Genomic DNA, 21,300 nt, shown 5'->3' with positions numbered 1-21,300 from the left:
TGGCCAAAATGTATTGGTTTGCCAACTTTTACAAAAAGCAGCTGTGGTGCGCCATTGAAAGAGCACAGCATGTAGAACTTTTTATTCCATTCCATAAAAGTGGCATAAAACTGAGCCAGAAAGACCCTATTAAATTCAATGGGGCCCATACACTACCATGGCAAAGGAGCCAGTTTGGAGCCATGAATTTCCATTAGTCTGTTTCTAAAACAGAGCAGTGAAATGTAATTCCCAAATGGACACTTAATAACATGAATGTAATAAAAAGGAATAATAGAGTAAGCAAAAGGTTGTTCAACTAGATGTGAATTTCTAATATTTTCTTATCCAAGTATATAATAAAAGCAAGAAAAGCACAACTTGCCAGTATGCAGAACTTGATGCTGTATTCTAAAGGTTTGAAAAAAATGTAACAAAAAATGGGTAATCTGTTTATAGAGATTTGTAAGAACTAGGCAAAAAACCCTTCTATTATCTTAAAGTTTAGGATACTTACCGATCCCTTGCTAGCAGTAAGGTTTTGTAGAGCTCCAGCACAAGCCTCCAATGTGGAGTCCTTCTTGCTCTGACCTAGGAGAGACAGGTAAGTCCTAATGGCGTTCGAGTGGGACAGAAGAGCAGACCCTGTAGGATTAGTATCCTCTTCTGGAAGTGGTAACTCAAAATTATTATTCTGTAACAAAAGAAAGAGAATGACACAATAAAGCAGTGAAACTGATGGACTTTCATGAGGTCAATAAACGGGATTTCAATTTCTATTAAACTTCATCTTCATTGCAAAGTATCAAAACTCTAATATTTGTATAAAACTACTAGTAAGATCTTTCAAAGTGCCCTGACAGTTTATTAATCTCAAAGTAAGCAATGAGATGCATAGTTGCTAAAGTTGATGAACTGTATTAAAATTCATATGATATACAGTACAGACCAAAAGTTTGGTCACACCTTCTCATTCAAAGAATTTTCTTTAATTTCATGACTCTGAAAATTGTACATTCACATTGAAGGCATCAAAACTTAGAATTAACATATGTGGAATGAAATACTTAACGTGTGAAACAACTGAAAATATGTCTTATATTCTAGGTTCTTCAAAGTAGCCACCTTTTGCTTTGATTACTGTTTTGCACACTCTTGGCATTCTCTTGATGAGCTTCAAGACGTAGTCACCGGAAATGGTTTCCACTTCACAGATGTCCCCTGTCAGGTTTAATAAGTGGGATTTCTTGCCTTATAAATGGGGTTGGGACCATCAGTTGTGTTGTGCAGAAGTCTGGTGAATACACAGCTGAGTCTATTCAGTCCTACTGAATAGACTTTGTAATATGGCAAGGAAAAAGCAGCTAAGTAAAGAAAAATGAGTGGCGATCAATACTTTAAGAAATGATGATCAGTCAGTCCGAAAAATTGGGAAAACTTTGAAAGTGTCCCCAAATGCAGTGGCAAAAACTATCAAACGCTACAAAGAAACTGTCTCACATGAGGACCGCCCCAGGAAAGAAGACCAAGAGTCACCTCTGCTGCAGAGGAAAAGTTTATCCGAGTCACCAGCCTCAGAAATCACAGGTTAACAGCAGCTCAGATTAGAGACCAGGTCAATGCCACACAGAGTTCTAGCAGCAGACACATCTCTAGAACAACTGTTAAGAGGAGACTTGGTTCAGCAGGCCTTCATGGTAAAATAGCTGCTAGGAAACCACTGCTAAGGACAGGCAACAAGCAGAAGAGACTTGTTTGGACTAAAGAATACAAGGAATGGACATTAGACCAGTGGAAATCTGTGCTTTGGTCTGATGAGTCCAAATTTAAGATCTTTGAATCCAACCACCGTGTCTTTGTGCCACGCAGACAAGGTGAACGGATGGACTCTACATGCCTGGTTCCCACCGTGAAGCATGGAGGAGGAGATGTGATGGTGTGGGGGTGCTTTGCTGGTGACACTGTTGGGGATTTATTCACAATTGAAGGCATACTGAACCAGCATGGCTACCACAGCATCTTGCAGCGGCATGCTATTCCATCCGGTTTGCATTTAGTTGGACCATCATTTATTTTTCAACAGGACAATGACCCCAAACACACCTCCAGGCTGTGTAAGGGCTATTTGACTAAGAAGAAGAGTGATGGGGTGCTATGCCAGATGACCTGGCCTCCACAGTCACCAGACCTGAACCCAATAGAGATGGTTTGGGGTGAGCTGGACCGCAGAGTAAAGGCAAAAGGGCCAACAAGTGCTAAGCATCTCTGGGAATTCCTTCAAGACTGTTGGAAGACCATTTCTGGTGACTACCTCTTGAAGCTCATCAAGAGAATTCCAAGAGTGTGCAATGCAGTAATCAAAGCAAAAGATGGCTACTTTGAAGAACCTAGAATATAAGACATATTTTCAATTGTTTCACACGTTTTTGTTAAGTATTTCATTCCACTTGCGTTAATTCATAGTTTTGATGCCTTCAATGTGAATCAACAATTTTCAGAGTCATGAAAATAAAGAAAACTATTTGAATGAGAAGGTGTGTCCAAACATTTGGCCTGTACTGTAGGTATATTGGATCTGAACACCGATGGCAGGGTGCACAACTCACAAGCATAGGAGTATAGTCATCGAGGTAGTCTCATCTCAGGCATTTATGGTATATCAATACCAACTATTGTGAGAAGCTTTTGGAAAGAGAACCAAAACGTTTGACCCAAGTCATACAGTGTAAGGGTAATGGTACCAAATGCTAATTATGTATGTAAACGTTTGACTTTACAGAAAATAATAAAATGCCTTAAAAGATTCTCTCTCTCTCTCGTTATTCTGGCATTTGCCAAATATAAATAATTTTGGCTCCTAATTGACCTAAAACGGGAAAGGTCTATTCTGATTTAATGTCAGATAGTGAGAAAAACATGCAGATGTGTCTTTATAGATAGTGTATGTAAACTTCTGGCTTCAACTGTAACTACCCATACTGAGGGAAAATTCATTCTTGATTTCACATGTGGTAATCAGACTAGTTACCTGGGTCAATAGAATATAGTTCTCATATCTGTAATACTAGTTACAAGCTAGTTGTCACTCAAAATTCAGCCGCCACTCACACTATACTGAGTAGAGTTGAGCGCGGTTCGCGGTTCGAGGTTCTCCAGTTCGCGGCTCGAGTGATTTTGGGGGCTGTTCTAGATCGAACTAGAACTCGAGCTTTTTGCTAAAGCTCGATAGTTCTAGTTACGTTCGAGAACGGTTCTAGCAGCAAAAAGACCAGCTAATTACTAGCTGGTTTTCCGCTGTAATAGTGTAAGTCACTCTGTGACTCACACTATTATGAAATTTCAGTGTATAGTGTGCGGGAACAGCGCATTCAGATCACTGCTGTATGGATAATGGCGATCGCCATTTTTTTTTTTTCCCTTGTCTTCCTTCCCTAAGCGCGCGCGTGTAGTGGGGCGGGCCAGCATGTCAGCCAATCCCAGACACACACAGCTAAGTGGACTTTTAGCCAGAGAAGCAACGGCATGTGTGATAGGATGTCCATGTCACATGTCCCTGCATTATAAAAACGGACATTTTCCTCCAGCACGCCATTATCTGCCTTCTGCGTCCTTGGTGTCAGTCACCGCTGGCGCAGCGCCTATCTCCGATACTGCTGTGTACGCTCTATACACAGCGCTGTACAGAATATTGATAGAACTTTCTATCAGTCCTTTTAAGGGCTAATACCGGCAGGGTCAGAGCCATAGGTGACAGGTCCGTGAAAACAGAGTTTAACAGCTACACAAGATGACAGCGTCTGTGTAGCTAAGGTCAGGGATTTCCTCGCTGCATTTCCCCATTAGGAGGGATAGAAAGGCAGGCTTCCTTTCCTCTACCCAGACCCACAACCCTGCCACTGTACCCTCCTGCCCTTTGCACACTCAAACTCATTGTTACTAAGCCATTATACTAGCAAACACTGAGTGAACTTAGTGGCATCCTAAACGTGGCTGTTGGACTTCTGTATTGTCCCACTAGTGCAAAGATATTTGCAGCACGTCTGCCTGCATTGCACACTCAAACTCATTGTTACTAAGCCATTATACTAGCAAACACTGAGTGAACTTAGTGGCATCCTAAACGTGGCTGTTGGACTTCTGTATTGTCCCACTAGTGCAAAGATATTTGCAGCACGTCTGCCTGCATTGCACACTCAAACTCATTGTTACTAAGCCATTATACTAGCAAACACTGAGTGAACTTAGTGGCATCCTAAACGTGGCTGTTGGACTTCCATTAGTGTCCCACTGGTACCAAGCTATTTCTAGCACCTGTGCAGGACACCCTCCTGCTCTGTTTTTAATAAGCTATAATGATAGCAAAAAATGCTGCCATTTAGTGGCATACAAGAACTGGCTGTTGTATTTCATTATTGTCCCACTGGTGCCAAGCTATTTCTAGAACCTGTGCAGGACACCCTCCTGCTCTGTTTTTAATAAGCTATAATGATAGCAAAAAATGCTGCCATTTAGTGGCATACAAGAACTGGCTGTTGTATTTCATTATTGTCCCACTGGTGCCAAGCTATTTCTAGCACCTGTGCAGGACACCCTCCTGCTCTGTTTTTAATAAGCTATAATGATAGCAAAAAATGCTGCCATTTAGTGGCATACAAGAAGTGACTGTTGGACTTCCATTAGTGTCCCACTGGTGCAAATCTATTTGCAGCACCTCTGCATGACACCCTCATGCACATTTTGCTACGCTAATTTTATAGCAAACTCAGGGAATTCCTTGCTGCATTTGATCATTCGGAGGGATAGAAAGTGAGGCTTCCTTTAGCTTTTCCTTCTGTTCATAGACAGCATCTCCAAGTCCACACCCGAAGAGCAATTTCTCCTCCACGTCTAAGTGTGGAGAGGCAGCTAGTGCGCATGCGTGTGCCGATTTACCCCAGCCGCAGCCTAACTACAGTGTTTTGCCTAGTGAGTGTGCTCAGCCTGACTGTGCCATTCCTGAGGCTAAGTCTTCATTTCGGGATACAGCGCATGCTCCCACACTTAGTGCGAAAAGCCTCTTTGCACAGGTACTTGCATTCCGTGCCGGGTCTAAGTCCTGTTTTGTGCCTAGACACCATGCTAAAGCTGATAGTCTTTTTTCAGAGACTGTATTTCATGCTACTGAGCATGCTCAGGCACTTACTGCATCAGAGACTAGGTCCGGTAATGAACTCTTTGGCCCTGCCCCTGATGTGGGGGGCCCATATAGACCACAGGGCATCAGGTGTCCTGACGATGTGGCCAGGCCACTCCCAAATGGCTTGCAGAGGCCCGCCCCTATGACTTGTCACCTCATTATTCATGGTCAGACGATGACTGGTGAGGTGTTTGTGTCGTGGCAGCCATGAGGTCATTATTGAAGTTGCTGTTCCAAATAGGACGCTAGTTATGCCACTCATGACGTGTCACTCTGCTTTTGTCTCCAGGAGGTGCATTGTGGTCCACCCTGGTTTGGGGCGGACCCAGGTTATAAAACGGGCTGGAGCCAACGAGGAGGTGCGCAGTCTTCTATTATGCTCCGAAAGAGCACACCTCCATGTGTTGAACCCATTGCGGCTTTAGGCCAGAGGTAGGCAGGGATAGTGCGTCGATGCAGGCCGCCACCACAGTTGGTAACGCAGAACGGTTAAGACCAGCTCCTGTCCTACAAGTCCTGCTTGTGCAGCCCAGTGGCATTAACAGGCCTGCTGCTGCTGATGCGCCTGCTGTCCACAGGTGTGGCCCCAATGCACACGGTCAGCGTACTGAATGGCCCCTGTGATGTTAACAGGGAGTTCCTGGGCTGGGTGGGCGTGTGGACCCTGGGACGCTAACAGGGCTCCCAGTCTCCAGATCCAAGTGGCGTCTAACTCGGTTCAGGCAACTATTAGTTTCATAGCCACACAGATCTGTATCCTCCACCTAACCTTCCAGTTGCCAACCTCTCCTTTTCCATCTGGGAGCACGGTGGAAATTGACTGCTGATGGGGATATATACCTTTCTCTTCTCTTTCTTTTCTTATTAATTTTCGTTATATAGCGGTAACATAGTATATACCACCTTATCCAAATCTGCCAGTCCCACCGTAACAGATGGTGTTTCTTCATCAAATGTTACTTTTGCTTAACCACCAAACCCACGGACAAAAACTTTTTTCCCCTTTCCAACACAACTGTTCCCCTTTCCACCAGCATCTGTCCTTTTTCAACTCATTTGGTATATGACCAAAAGTGCAACTCTGCAGGGACACCGTACTGAATGCCATCTCAGCACAGCAGCCAGCCGTCGGTCCCTCAGATGTGGACAAGTAAAAGACCATTTCCTCCTATCCATGACAAAGCGTTGAGATTCCCTCTGTGCAGCACTGGTGTTTACTGGAAAAGCAGATCTAAGAATCCGTACCACCTTCTGCAGATACTCCTGTATACGTGCGTCCCTTTCTATGGCAGGAATTATTTCACCAAATTTTGTCTTGTACCAGGGATCTAACAGTGTGGCAACCCAGTAGTTAGCATTACTTCGAATTCGTACAATCCGAGGGTCATGTTGTAGGTAGTGCAGCAAGAAGGCGCTCATGTCTTGTGCATCCAGGAGGACCAAGTCCTTGGTGTGTTGGTGGCAGAGAGGTGAGAATCGTGCCTCCTTCCTCTGCCCTCTACCCCCAACCTCGCACAACCGAAATGTGAGCAAGCTCTCACTCATCTGCTGAGTCTTGCATGCCCATCGCCAGTTCGTCCTCCATTTCTTCATGGGCTCCTGCACCTTCCTCAACAATTTTTGCTGATACTATGCGCCCTTGTTAATCCCTCTCCCCCACCATGACTGCCGCCTAGGTGCCGCTCACCGTCTGGACCTTGTAGATCTTATTATCCCTTCTGCATATGACTCCTCCTGTACTTCCTCCCCTTCCTCTTGGACCAACACCTGACTCCGAATAATGCTTACAGTGTGCTCCATCTTGCAGATGACCAGAATTGTCATGCTGAGAATGGCATCGCCAGTGCTAAACATCTTCGTCGACATTTGTATACTGTGTAGAAGGGTTCATAGGTCCTTGATCTGACACCACTCCAGCAGCGTGATCTGCACCACCTCTGGATCAAGTTAGCCCAGGGTATACGTCAGACCGTATTTCAGCAGGGCTCTGCGGTGCTGCCACAGACGCTGCAACATGTGCAGATTCCAATTCCTGTGTGTCGGAACATCGCATTTCCGGCGTTTCACCGCCAGACCCTAAGACTTCAGGAGCGATGAAAGTTGTTGAGCTGCTGGGTGCGAAGGATGAAAGTGAGCACATAGCAGCGTGCCCGCTACACAAGGCCACGTAGGCCGGGATGGTATTTTAAAAATTGCTGGAGAATCAGATTCAACACGTGAGCCATACAAGGCACGTGTGTCATTTTGCCCTGCCGAAGGGCCGCAGACAGGTTTGCATCATTGCCGCACACGGCTGTTAAGTCACCAACGTAGTCCACTCAATCAATTTGTACTCCGGTCGCCAGGTGACAACGTGTTCCTTTCGTGCATAGTGCTGATGATGGGAAAGGAGTCGATGCCAGCGGCGCAGGTGGACGCAGGTTATGGTCACCCACTGGGTTGCGTTACCTTGACAGATACAGAACCACAGGTTGAATGTAGGTGGTGGGTATCTCACAGATGAAGTACCATCATTCAGCTACAACCAATGGGAAGACACCACACCCTTTTTTAGGCCCCTCCTGTCTGCAGACCACTGCCAGACAAAGCTATGAACCTCTTGTTACTCTTACTCCCAGTTCAGATTTATGATTTTGTGTGCTTGTTACCTGACTACTTTTCCTGCTTGCTGTTTATGTACCTCGTTGGCCGATCCGCATTTCACCTCTGCTTGTTTTCTGATTAAGTCCTGGCCATCCCATTCTGTTCCTCTTCCTCAATTAATGTTTTTGACCCTGAATGACTACTATTCTCTGGAACTGCAGCCTTCCACAGGTATTGATCAACTTGGGCCCTGTGTAATTCCAAATCACTGTATAGGGGTTAAAGGGTTTCAGGGTTCTGGGTGTCCAGCTTGGTGAGTGGCTTGCCTCTAGCTTATCCTTTACAGCCCAACTGAGTGTGTCGATCCAGGCAGGCGTTACACTGAGCCCTCTGCAGAAGGCCATGTAGGCCGGGATAGTGTTTTAAAAATTGCTGGACAACCAGGTTCAACATGTGAGCCATACAAGGCACGTGTGTCACATTGCCCTGAAGAAGGGTCGCAGACTGGTTTGCATCATTGTCGCACCCGACCTTCCCTGGCTGCTGGTTGAGTGGAGACAACCATTGATGAAACTCGGTCTCACTCTCCAGAGCTTACCGTCCACAACTCCTCAGCAGTGTGACTCACATTTCCCAGACATTTCTAAGTAAAGAGTCGACCGCATCATGCTGTTGAGCTGTGCTGCCAGCATAGTAAGGAGGTGTGTGGGATTCCTTGGGCACAGTTACAAGGAAGGGTGGCCTGACCACACAGGGTTTGGGCCGAGGTGGAGGACCCACATGAGGTTGAGGAGGCAGAAGCAGTGGAGGAACTTGTACATACAGAGGAAGGATTGACACACAAGTCGTGGGGACGGCAAGACTTGTACAGCAAACCCTTCTCCATCTCTCACCATAGTTACCCAGTGCCCAGTCAGCAACATGTAACTCCCCTGTCCATGCTTACTGGTCCACGTATCTGTGGTGAAATGCACCCTGTCACACACAGAGTTTCTCAAGGAATCGGTGAGGTTATGTGCAACCTGCTGTGGTAGCGCGGGCACGCCTTTCTCGGAGAAGGAGTGACGACTGGCCATCGGCTCTTGGGGCACTGCAATGGGCATAAGGTCTCGAAAATCCTCGGTCTCAAAAGGGTGTAAAGGCAGCCTTTCTGTTGCCAACAAGTTGCAGATGTTGAAACTCAACCTCTTAGGCATGTCATGCCCTTCGAAAATCATGTAAAACACAGCGAGGGGACTCCAACCACAGTCTCCCTCGTTTCCACTAATTGGGCCACAGACACCCCACTTGACTGGCATCAGTTCACCCCCCTTTTGAAAAAGAAAAAGATGCTTTGCATGAAGCACTCTCAAAAATATGCGTGCCTTTCGCCTCCCCTGGCTGACCCAGGGGAAGAAAAGTCCTCTGAGAGCCATGACTTGTTCATCTTGGTTCTTTTACAAACACAGCGAGGGGACTCCAACCACAGTCTCCCTCGTTTCCACTAATTGGGCCACACACACCCCACTTGACTGGCATCAGTTGACCCCCCTTTTGAAAAAGAAAAGGATGCTTTGCATGAAGCACTCTCAAAAATATGCGTGCCTTTCGCCTCCCCTGGCTGACCCAGGGGAAGAAAAGTCCTCTGAGAGCCATGTCCACATTGTCAGTGGACAGACACGTGTGCTTATCTGCCAGCAGACCCCCAGCAGCACTGAAGACAGGTTCCGAGAGAACGCTGGCTGCAGGACACGACAAGATCCCCAAGGCGTACGTGGCAAGCTCAGGCAATTTATCCAGATTGGAAGCCTAAAATGAGCAGGGCTCAAGTTGCACAGTAATGGCATCGACGTTTCCTTGCATATACTCATATATTTGTGTGTCCTCCTGTTTTTCCTTGTCCAGCTCTTTTGTTTTCGCATGAGTATATGTCCTTGTCACTTTCCCATGTGTTTGTGTTGTGAGTTGTTTGTCACCTTTTGGACACCTTTGAGGGTGTTTTCTAGGTGTTTTTATGTGTTTGTGATTGCCTGCCATTGTTTCCTATGCAGTTCGAGTTCGGTTCGTCGAACGTTCGACGAACCGAACTCGAATGAGACCTCCGTTCGGCGAACCGAACTCGAGCCGAACCGGGACCGCTTCGCTCATCTCTAATACTGAGCAGTGACTGTAGCCACTCCATGCACACCCCCATGCCTGAAAGCCATTTTCTCCCAGTAGTTGCAAAATCCTTTTCCATCAGATTAATCCAATATCAAATGGTAAACAACATTTTCTGAGGAAACAGATTTCCTCTAAAACTCAAACTAGTAATGTCCTTTGCTTACCTGTATTTTATCACTTTTGTTGCTGAAGCATCCTGTAGATGTCTTGTTGGTTTGCTGGTTACGCATCATTTGCTCATTTAGTTGTGAATATTTATTGGGCACTTCTGAGTCCAAATGGTAAGACAGATTATGAAGAATACAGGCACAGTTCTCAACTGACTAAAATGAAGCAAATATAAAGAAATAATAAATAAATAAATAATAAAAACATCTACTGTATCCTCACCCATCCCCTGTAGACTGTGAGCCCTCGCGGGAAAGGTCCTCTTTCCTCCTGTACCTGTCTGTGCCTTGTTTTGTTTATGATTATTGTACTTGTCCATACTATGTATACCCCTTTCACATGTAAAGCGCCATGAAATAAATGGCACTATAATAATAAATAATAACAATTATTTAGTTTTTTAGTAGCAAACCAATATTGGTTGCAATATTACCTTGTCGTCAGCACAATTAGCAGCCACACACTGCTGGATATAATGCATTAGTGAGTCCACTAGCCCTGGAGTACTGCGCATAGCTTGTCGTCCAACGTCTGCAGAGCTAAGGTTCCTGATGGAAATATTAAAACATCAGTCTAGAAAATTTGGTAATACAGTTTTTATAAAGGAAGTGTTAGTATAAAAAATATGTTTACATACTTTTATAGTATTTTAAAAAACAGACTATCCTTTAATATCTTTGTATTTCTGAAATGGTGAAATCCCTCCAAATGATGAAAAACGTATTTTTACATGTAGTACACTCCACTGTTAATCTTCTACCATTATAAATTTACGTGCTGAAAATGTGATTGACGTACATGCTCAGGTATTATAAAATCCAAAAAAAGCTCAATCTTTGTTTAATCAAAAAGTAGGACTCAGGGCTGGGTTGTCAGCCATCAAAAATTTCTAAAATTAGGGCCCTTTTTATCCCTGAACTTTCTTGAACAAAGCATTGGTTCCACAATTTTTTTTCACTTGCATAATTTGGACAAAATGCTTCAAGAATAAATGAAAACTCTAAAAAAAATCATCTAAACAAACTAGCCCAGTCTTTGGAAAGATGAAACTAAGGGATACTTTACACGCTGCGACATCGCTGCCAATATATCGTCGGGGTCACGTCGTTAGTGACGCAGCATGTAAAACAAATGAGCGACGATTAACGAGCACAAAAACGTGAAAAATCGTTGCTCATTGACACGTCGTTCATTTCCATAATATCGGTGCTGCTGCAGGTACGATGTTGTTTGTCATTCCTGTGGCAGCACACATCGCTTCGTGTGACGCCGCTGGAATGACAAACATCTCCTTACCTGCGTCCACCGGAAAAGGTGGAAGGAAGGAGGTGGGCGGGATGTTCCGGCCGCTCATCTCTTCCCCTCCTTTTCTATTGGGCGGCGGTTCAGTGACACTACTGTGACGTCGCTGTGACGCTAACGAACCACCCCCTTAGAAAGGAGGCGGTTCGCCGGTCACAGTGACGCCGCAGAGCAGGTATGTGCATGTGACGCTGCCATAGAGATAATGTTTGCTACGGCAGCGATCACCACATATCGGCCGTGCGATGGGGGCGTGTGCAATCGCGCTCAACATCGCTAGCAAATGCTAGCGATGTTGCAGCGTGTAAAGCAGCCCCTAAGATCAACCTGTACCAGAATGATTTGAAGAAGAAAATATGGAGAAGGCTTGAAACGGCTCAGGATCCAAGGCACATCACATCCTTTGACATGGTGGAGGCACTGTGATGGCATAGATTTCATTGGCATTTGGTCACTAGTGTTTATTGATGAAGTGACTGAAGACGTACACAAGCAGTAGGATTACCTTTTGAAGTATACAGGGCTTTCTGCTCAGATTCAACCAAATGCAGGCTGATTGGACAGCGCTTCACAGCACAGATGGACAATAGCCCAATATATACTGTGAATGCAACCCAGAAGTTTGTTAAGGCATAGAAGGCAAATCTTCTGCAATAAGCAAGTCAATCACCAGATCTCAATCCCATTGAGTATGCATTTAACATGCTTAAGAGAAAAATTAAGACAGAAAGACCCAAAACCAAGGAACAACTGAAGTCAGCTGCAGCAGAGGACTGGCAAAGCATCACAATGGAGGAAACCCAACGTTTAGTGACATTCATTACTTTCAGACTTCAGGCAGTTATTGCCTGCAAAGGATTCTCTACAAGGTATTAAAAATGAGCATTTTATTTATGGTAAAGTTACTTTGTCCAATTAGTTTTGAGCCCCTGAAATGAGGAGGATTTGTAGAAAAATGGTTGATACAAGTAAAATATATCTTTGTACCGTGTTAGCCAGTAGAGATAAAAAAAAAATTAGAACCATTAGAAAAATGGTTGCAATTCTTAAACATTACACAGGATATTTTTGTTCAACCCATTTAATTAAACCTGAAAGTCTGCAATTGCATTTCAGTTGTTCATTTTAAATAAAAAAAATAGTGTTATGCAGAGGCCAAATCATGAAGATTCAGTCACTGTCCAAATATTTCTGGACCTAACTGTATCATATATACTCTATGTGTCCTTGGAATAAAGTTTGGTCCTGCTCAAGATACAAACTCACACACTTCACTCTATATCTCCTTGAACCAGTACAATGCGCCTATAAAGAACAAGAGCATGTAGAGATGTAGCTGGAGAAAATGTTCTCATATTTAGCAACATAGCTGCTGCCTACCATGCTAGAGTTTTTTTTATTCAATTCTTGGGGAGGACCAGACATAAGGAAAAGCATGAGTTAATTGATGAATGTATTGAACACAGACAGATATGCTGCTTCTCATCCCAAGGTTATGTATTAGAGGAGGAATCAGTCTTTATAAGGGGGTTAGCTTGCATAAGAATCAGAAAGTAAGGGTACCGTCACACTTTAGCGACGCAGCAGCGATCCCACCAGCGATCTGACCTGATCAGGATCACTGCTGCGTCGCTACATGGTCGCTGGTGAGATGTCAAACAGGCAGATCTCACCAGCGACAAGTGACCAGTCCCCAGCCAGCAGCGACGTGCAAGCGACACTGCGCTTGCACGGAGCCGGCGTCTGGAAGCTGCGGACACTGATAACTAAGGTAAACATCGGGTATGGTTACCCAATGTTTACCTTAGTTACCAGCGCACACCTCTTAGCTTAGCGTGTGCAGGGAGGAGGAGTCGGCACTGGCAGCGTGAGAGCTGCGGAGGCTGGTAACGAAGGTAAATATCGGGTAACCACCTTGGTTACCTGATGTTTACCTTGGTTACAGCTTACCGCAGGCTGTCAGACGCCGGCTCCTGCTCCCTGCACATTCAGGATTGTTGCTCTCTCGCTGTCACACACAGCGATGTGTGCTTATCAGCGGGAGAGCAACAATAAAAAAACTAACCAGGGCGGTGTGTATCGAGCAGCGATCTCACAGCAGGGGCCAGAACGCTGCTCAGTGTCACACACAGCGAGATCGCTAATGAGGTCACTGCTGCGTCACAAAAACCGTGACTCAGCAGCGATCTCAGTAGCGATCTCGCTGTGTGTGAAGTACCCCTAAATTACACCTCTAATCTGTGACAATATCTCTGAAAGGTAGGGAAGAACTTGAGGCCAGCTTCACAGTGAGTAGTTCTACAAAGCAAATAAAATGGCAATTGATAGCAGTAATATGGATATGAGCCTTTATTGTTTTTGGCATTATATTGATTTGAATACATTTTATTCTTCCCAGACTGTCATTTTTAACATACACAAAAACAAATTTATACCAGAAAAAGCCAATTTTCCAAGCAAGCAATTAATATCCCTTAGGCCTGTTTCATACGTCAGTGAAATACACAGACATTTTTCACTGACGTGTAAAAAATGCATATGTCCTTCCATGTGCCGTGATTCATGACATTCGTGGGTTGTCCATGTGCGATCCGTGATACATGATCCATTATCCGTGATTGCACATGGACGTATACTCACCTGTCCCCACTCCTGCTGTTCGTGCTGCTGAACTCTTCGGCTCTGCTATGTTTCTGGCCGGCGCTGACCTCTGCTGCAGCTACTTCCGGGTCGGCTGCTCTTGCATACATAAATATGCAAGCAGTAATGAGCCGGCTCTGAAGCAGAGGCAGCAGAGCCCAGAGACAAGCAGCGCTGGAGAAGGTAAGTTAAAAATGTTTTTTATTTTCAATGTCCGTGTTCTTCTGGTATGTGTTTCACGGATCACACTATAGTGTGGTCCATTGGACATCAGTGATGCCAGAAAAAACGGACATGTCTCCTTGTGGCAATCATGGACACATGTGTACGCCGCACGGAGACACGGTCAGTGAAAAATCAGTGATGTGTGTACAGACCCATTGATTATAATGGGTTAGCGTATGTCCGTGATTCTGGTACGTATAAAAACTAGCACATACGTACCAGAATCACTGATGTCTGAAACAGGCCTTAAGGCCGCTTTACACGCTACGACATTGCTCCAGCGATCTTGTTGGGGTCACAGAATTTGTGACGCACATCTGGCCGCTGTAGCGATGTCGTTGCATGTGACACCTATGAGCGATGTTGAATCGTTGCAAAAACAGTCAAAATCACTCATCGGTGACATGGGGGTCCATTCCCTATTATCGTTGCAGCTGCAGGTACGATGTTGTTCATCGTTCCTGCGGCAGCACACATAACTATGTGTGATTCCGCTGGAACGAGGAACATCTCCTTACCTGCAGCCACCAGCAATGTGGAAGGAAGGTGGTAGGCGGGATGTAACGTCCCGCTCATCCGCCCCTCCGCTTCTATTGGCCAGCTGCTTAGTAACGTCGCGGTGACGCCGAACGAACCGCCCCCTTAGAAAGGAGGTGGTTCGCCGGTCACAGCGACGTCGCTAGGCAGATAAGTAGTGTGACGGGTCCGCGTGATTTTGTGCGCCACGGGCAGTGATTTGCCTGTGTCGCACAAACGATGGGGGCGGGTGCGCACGCTAGCGATATCGGTCACGATATCGCAGCGTGTAAAGCGGCCTTTAGAAAGTAGATTTTGAAATTTGAACTCCCCTACTTTGGAAAAATGTTCCCATATATTTAATTTGTGGTGAATATCCACTCTAATTGCCCTGAACATTTGTACAGTTTCATGCAAAAGTTTTAGGCAGGTGTGAAAAATGCTGTAAAGTAAGAATGTTTATAAAGAATAGAGTAGTTTATTTCTGTCAATCAACAAAATGCAAATCAGATAGACATCCTGGTATTGTACTATAATGTTATTGTTTGATGGATAAATACATTTTTGTATTTCCCACCATTGAGGAAAGAATTGGGCAACTAGAAAGACCCTAGATGCAGTGGTCGAACAAGGAATCTTAGTGCAGCATATGAAAGGACCATGGTCTTTAATGCATCAAATTTTGTATCTTTGAAAATTTTTACAAGAAATTAGATTTACATTGAATAAATTTGATTAAATTTGCCACAAATTTCAATGATGTACGGCCTCCAATTGCATGAAAATAGGTGTACAACACTTGGAGGTCTCCTAGGACTGTATTAAACCCTCTTTGGAGATCTTTAATGCAAACACATTAATGCCCAAGTGACCTCAAACTATCTGGTCAGGAAAAAATGGATGGTGATAAACAACAGGTATATTAATTTGGCATGTATGGCTTTAATTTCAGATTATTACAACAAAAAAGGCTGCAAAAATATCTTTTTTTTACAACATGCACACTTTCTGAGGAAGACAATTGTTTTTACTAGTGATGAGCGAGCATGCTTGTAACTACTCGGTACTCGCACGAGTATCGCTGTACTCGGGCTGCTCGGCGGGGACCGAGTAATCTCGCGATACTCGTGCTGTACTCGTGGTCTTCATTTCTGCATGTTGGCGCTCTTTTGAGAGCCAGCCCTCATGCAGGGATTGGCTGGCAGACCACTGCAATGCCACAGCCCTGTTAGTTGTGGAATTGCAGTGATTGGCCGGCCTGCACAGTGTGACCGAGCCTTTATACCGGCCGGCGCGCTGTGCTCTGCTCACAGCTATCCAGACAGTCAGTGCAGGGAGAGTGTCGCTGATTCAGGGAAAGCTTTGCGGCCCTTTATAGCTTTTTCAGTTGCAGGGCTGCAAACAGTGTGACCAAAAGTCCTTCTCAGGACTATTCTAGTTGTATACAGGCAGGCAGGGTATAGCCAGGTCGGAGTACAGTAGCAGAGTCCTTCTCAGGACTATTGTTGCTATATACAGGCAGGGTATAGCCAGGTCTGAATACAGGCTAGTGACCAGAAGAGTCCTTGTCAGGACTATTGTACCAGTATACAGGCAGGCAGGCAGGCAGGGTAGTGGTGACCGTATACCAGCCTTCATCATATCTGGGGCTGGTGTACACAGTGTAAAACAGTCCAGATAGTGTCTGACTTGTCTGTAATTGTCGCTCCCCAAAAAAACCTGTTAGGTTCTTATTGCGTCCGTGCTTGGTTTTTAAAACCGCACGTGTGTGCCTGTTGGTGGCAGCGTACAGGTGCACTTGTGTGCAATTTCCACAAACTTTGATATAACGCACAAGTAGTGAATATACACGTCAGCAGTGCACAGCATTGCAAAATGCGCAAGGGCATTGGCAAGGAACAAGGAAGTGGACGTGATGGTGGTGCAGGCAGAGGCCGAGGTCGTGGGCAAGCTCTAATTTCGCCACAACAAAGGGCCACATCTAGTCGCTCGCACGTCCTGTCCCAAATTCTTGGGGACCGCAGCAGTACACCGCTCTTGAACCAAGACCAGTGTCAACAGGTTGTTAGTTGGATAGCAGATAATGCTTCCAGTCAGATTGGCACCACCACAAACACTCTGTCTTCCACACGGTCAAGTGTCAGTAGCCGTGATACTGCACCGCACATTTCTGAACCTGATCCTCCTTCCTACCACCAGGCTGAGTACACGTCCTCCTCGGACATTAATGATCCCACACTTGGACACTCGGAAGAGCTGTTCACGTTTCCATTCACACATTCTGGCCTCTCGCCAGCTCATATTGAAGTGGGTCATGAGGAGATCGTCTGTACAGATGGCCAAATATTTGAGCAGCCACGTTCTCACGAAGTTGGCAACGTGTCTCAACAAGTGGTGGACGATGATGAGACACAATTGTCAGGAAGTCAGGAGGAGGAGCAGGGTGCGGAAGAGGAAGACGACGTGGTGGATGATCCAGTAACTGACCCAACCTGGCAGGAGGATATGCAGAGCGAGGACAGCAGTGCACAGGGGGAGGGAGGCGTAGCATCACAACAGGCAGTAAGAAGCAGGGTGGTGGCCCCAGGCAGAAGTCAGGCAACCGTTCCCCGGAACAACACGACGACACAAGGTGCCTGTACAAATGTTAGGTCTTCCCGAGTCTGGCAGTTTTTTAAGTTGGATCCAGATGATTCAAAAAAGGCCATTTGCAACACCTGCCGTGCGAGCATCAGCAGGGGTACCAAAACTAGCAGCCTGACCACCACCAGCATGATCAGGCACATGTCAGCCAAGCACCCGACTTTGTGGGAAGTACAACAGAGTCGAGGAGCAGTGCTTGCTGATGTCACTGCTACGTCTTCGCTGGTTGTGCATGCGAGCCAATCCCCTGTCCATGCTGCCTGCGAACAAGACTCCTCCACTCCTGCACCTGCAGTTGCCTACGCAGAAAGAACACCATCATCAAGCACGTCCTTGTCCCAGCGCAGCGTTCAGTTATCCATTCAGCAAACCTTTGAACGCAGGCGCAAATACACTGCCAACACCCCACATGCCACAGTTCTAAATGCTAACATTTCGCGACTGCTTGCGCTGGAAATGTTGCCTTTTAGGCTGGTGGAGACAGAAGCATTCCGTGACCTGATGGTGGCAGCTGTCCCACGTTACTCGGTCCCCAGCCGCCACTATTTCTCCCGGTGTGCCGTCCCCGCGTTGCATAACCACGTGTCACAAAACATCACACGTGCCCTGAACAACGCTGTTTCACCCAAGGTCCACCTAACCACAGACACGTGGACAAGTGCTTGTGGGCAAGGCCGCTACATCTCGTTGACGGCACACTGGGTTAATATTGTGGAAGCTGGGACCCAGTCTGAGCGAGGGACGGAACACGTCCTTCCCACACCAAGGTTTGCAGGCCCTACCTCAGTCAGTCAGTCAGTGTTTCACCCACACTCTACAGCTCCGGAATGTCATGCTCTTCAGCCTCCTCCTCCTCCTGCGCATCCTCATCCACTGTACCCTCCACACCAGTCACAAGCTGGAAGCACTGCAGCACTGCCTCGGCGAAGCGGCAACAGGCTGTGCTGAAGCTAATCTGCATAGGTGACAAACCCCACAATGCAGAAGAGCTGTGGACAGCTCTGAAACAGCAGGCAGATCACTGGCTCACACCTCTGAACCTAAAGCCAGGAAAGGTCGTGTGTGACAATGGCCGGAACCTGGTGGCGGCTTTGAGGCGAGGCCAGCTGACACATGTTCCATGCGTGGCCCATGTGCTCAACCTCGTGGTTCAGCGGTTTCTAAAGTCATACCCAGAGCTGTCTGATCTGCTGGTAAAAGTTCGCCGCCTGTCTGCACATTTTCGAAAGTCACCTACTGCTTCAGCCGGCCTTGCCGGCTTTCAGCGCAGTTTGCATCTTCCGGCTCACAGACTGGTGTGTGATGTCCCCACGCGTTGGAATTCAACTCTGCACATGTTGGTCAGGATATGTGAGCAGAAGAGGGCAGTTGTTGAGTACCTGCATCACCTAAGCCGTCGGGAAATGGGTCAAACTCCACACATAACACCTGAGGAATGGAGATGGATGTCAGACCTATGTACCATCCTCCAAAACTTTGAGGACTCCACCAAGATGGTGAGTGGTGATGACGCCATTATTAGCGTCACCATACCGCTACTCTGCCTTCTAAAACGGTCTCTGCTGAAAAACAAACATGATGCATTGCAGGCGGAGCGCGATGAGTTGCAGCAAGAAACAGTAGTGGGTGTGGTTGATGATAACACACAGCCCAGCCTCGTCTCATCACAACGTGCAGTGGAGGACTATGACGAGGAGGAGGATGAAGACATGGAGCAACTCTCCGGCCAAATTGAGGATATGACATGCACACCAGTCATATCCTCGGTTCAGCGTGGCTGGCCAGAGGACAGGGTAGATGAGGAGGAGGAGGAGGAGGAGGAGGACAGCATGTTCAGTCATCTTGTTGGTCAGGCTACTGAAGTCCTGGCTGTTAAGAGTCTGGCGCACATGGCTGACTTTATGGTAAGCTGCCTGTCTCGTGACCCTCGCGTTAAAAACATCTTGGCCGACAATCATTACTGGTTGGTAACACTGTTAGACCCACGCTACAAGGAGAACTTTTTGTCTCTTATTCCCGTGGAGGAGAGGTCAACCAAAATGCAGCAGTTCCGGAAGGCCATAGTCACGGAAGTAGGCAAAGCATTCCCCTCACAAAACGCTAGCGGCATAGGTCATGAATCAGTGGACAACCGAGGCGTACAGCCGAGAGAGGCACAAGTCCAATCCGCCAGAGGTAGGGGAACAGTCTTTAAGATGTGGGACAGTTTTCTCAGCCCCTCACGTACCACAGCCCCTGAGGTGCGGGGTAGTGCCACAAGAAATCCTAAGTTTGCCCAGATGCTGAAGGAGTACCTTGCAGATCGAACAACTGTACTCCGACATTCCTCTGTGCCTTACAATTATTGGGTATCCAAGCTGGACACGTGGCATGAATTGGCTCTCTACGCCTTGGAAGTCCTGGCCTGCCCTGCTGCTAGCGTTTTGTCAGAGCGTGTTTTTAGTGCCGCAGGTGGAATCATTACAGATAAACGCACCCGCCTGTCAACTGAAAATGCTGACAGGCTGACTCTGATCAAGATGAACAAGGGTTGGATTGGGCCAGACTTCACCACACCACCAGCAAATGAGAGCGGAATTTAAAGTTTGCCATGTACCTCCACTCACCCATGGGTACACACTTCTGGACTTTGGATAATCGCTGGACTGCTCCTCCTTCTCCTCATGCGCCACCATGATGATGACCGTTACAAATTGCAATACTTAGGCCTTTGTTTCAGGTATACCCCCAGTGGTAAATTTTTTCGCCCATTCTTTGCAGAATGGACATTACAACGACAGGAGACCCGCTCCTTTGCAATGGGAACAATGTTTTGAGGCCCTCATGCACGTCTCTACCCAGGGACAACGTGGAGCCTCCCAATTTTTGGCTGCCCTGCCTAAGGGCTATACTATAATACACCCACTTCCTGACAATGGACACTTAATGTTTTGAGGCCCTCATGCACGTCTCTACCCAGGGACAACGTGGAGCCTCCCAATTTTTGGCTGCCCTGCCTAAGGGCTATACTATAATACACCCACTTCCTGACAATGGACACTTAATGTTTTGAGGCCCTCATGCATGTCTCTACCCAGGGACAACGTGGAGCCTCCCAATTTTTGGCTGCCCTGCCTAAGGGCTATACTATAATACACCCACTTCCTGACAATGGACACTTAATGTTTTGAGGCCCTCATGCACGTCTCTACCCAGGGACAACGTGGAGCCTCCCAATTTTTGGCTGCCCTGCCTAAGGGCTATACTATAATACACCCACTTCCTGACAATGGACACTTAATGTTTTGAGGCCCTCATGCACGTCTCTACCCAGGGACAACGTGGAGCCTCCCAATTTTTGGCTGCCCTGCCTAAGGGCTATACTATAATACACCCACTTCCTGACAATGGACACTTAATGTTTTGAGGCCCTCATGCACGTCTCTACCCAGGGACAACGTGGAGCCTCCCAATTTTTGGCTGCCCTGCCTAAGGGCTATACTACAATAGACCCACTTCCTTCCAATGGGCACTTCAGGTTTACAGGCCCTCATGCACGTCTCTATCCAGGGACAACGTGGAGCCTCCCAATTTTTGGCTGCCCTGCCTAAGGGCTGTACTACAATAGACCCACTTCCTTACAATGGGCACTTCAGGTTTACAGGCCATCATGCACGTCTCTATCCAGGGACAATGTGGAGCCTCCCAATTTTTGGCTGCCCTGCCTAAGGGCTATACTATAATACACCCACTTCCTGACAATGGACACTTAATGTTTTGAGGCCCTCATGCACGTCTCTACCCAGGGACAATGTGGAGCCTCCCAATTTTTGGCTGCCCTGCCTAAGGGCTATACTATAATACACCCACTTCCTGACAATGGACACTTAATGTTTTGAGGCCCTCATGCACGTCTCTACCCAGGGACAACGTGGAGCCTCCCAATT

General features: G+C 46.6%; 1 protein-coding gene across 1 annotated transcript in view; it reads right to left on the bottom strand.

Moving 5' to 3' along the window:
* PKP1 (plakophilin 1) overlaps window positions 1-21,300 on the bottom strand; it is a 112,079-nt gene that overhangs the window by 26,289 nt on the left and 64,490 nt on the right. The window contains exons 8-10 of the mRNA XM_075335819.1: window positions 10,482-10,596; window positions 10,045-10,203; window positions 497-673 (exon numbers count right to left, since the gene is read on the bottom strand). Coding sequence (XP_075191934.1) covers window positions 497-673; window positions 10,045-10,203; window positions 10,482-10,596 — 451 coding nt within the window. The remainder of the gene's footprint in view (window positions 1-496; window positions 674-10,044; window positions 10,204-10,481; window positions 10,597-21,300) is intronic.

Source organism: Anomaloglossus baeobatrachus, chromosome 2 (genome assembly GCF_048569485.1).
Source record: "Anomaloglossus baeobatrachus isolate aAnoBae1 chromosome 2, aAnoBae1.hap1, whole genome shotgun sequence".
NCBI lineage: Eukaryota > Metazoa > Chordata > Amphibia > Anura > Aromobatidae > Anomaloglossus > Anomaloglossus baeobatrachus.
This window is presented reverse-complemented; position numbering and strand designations above follow the sequence as displayed.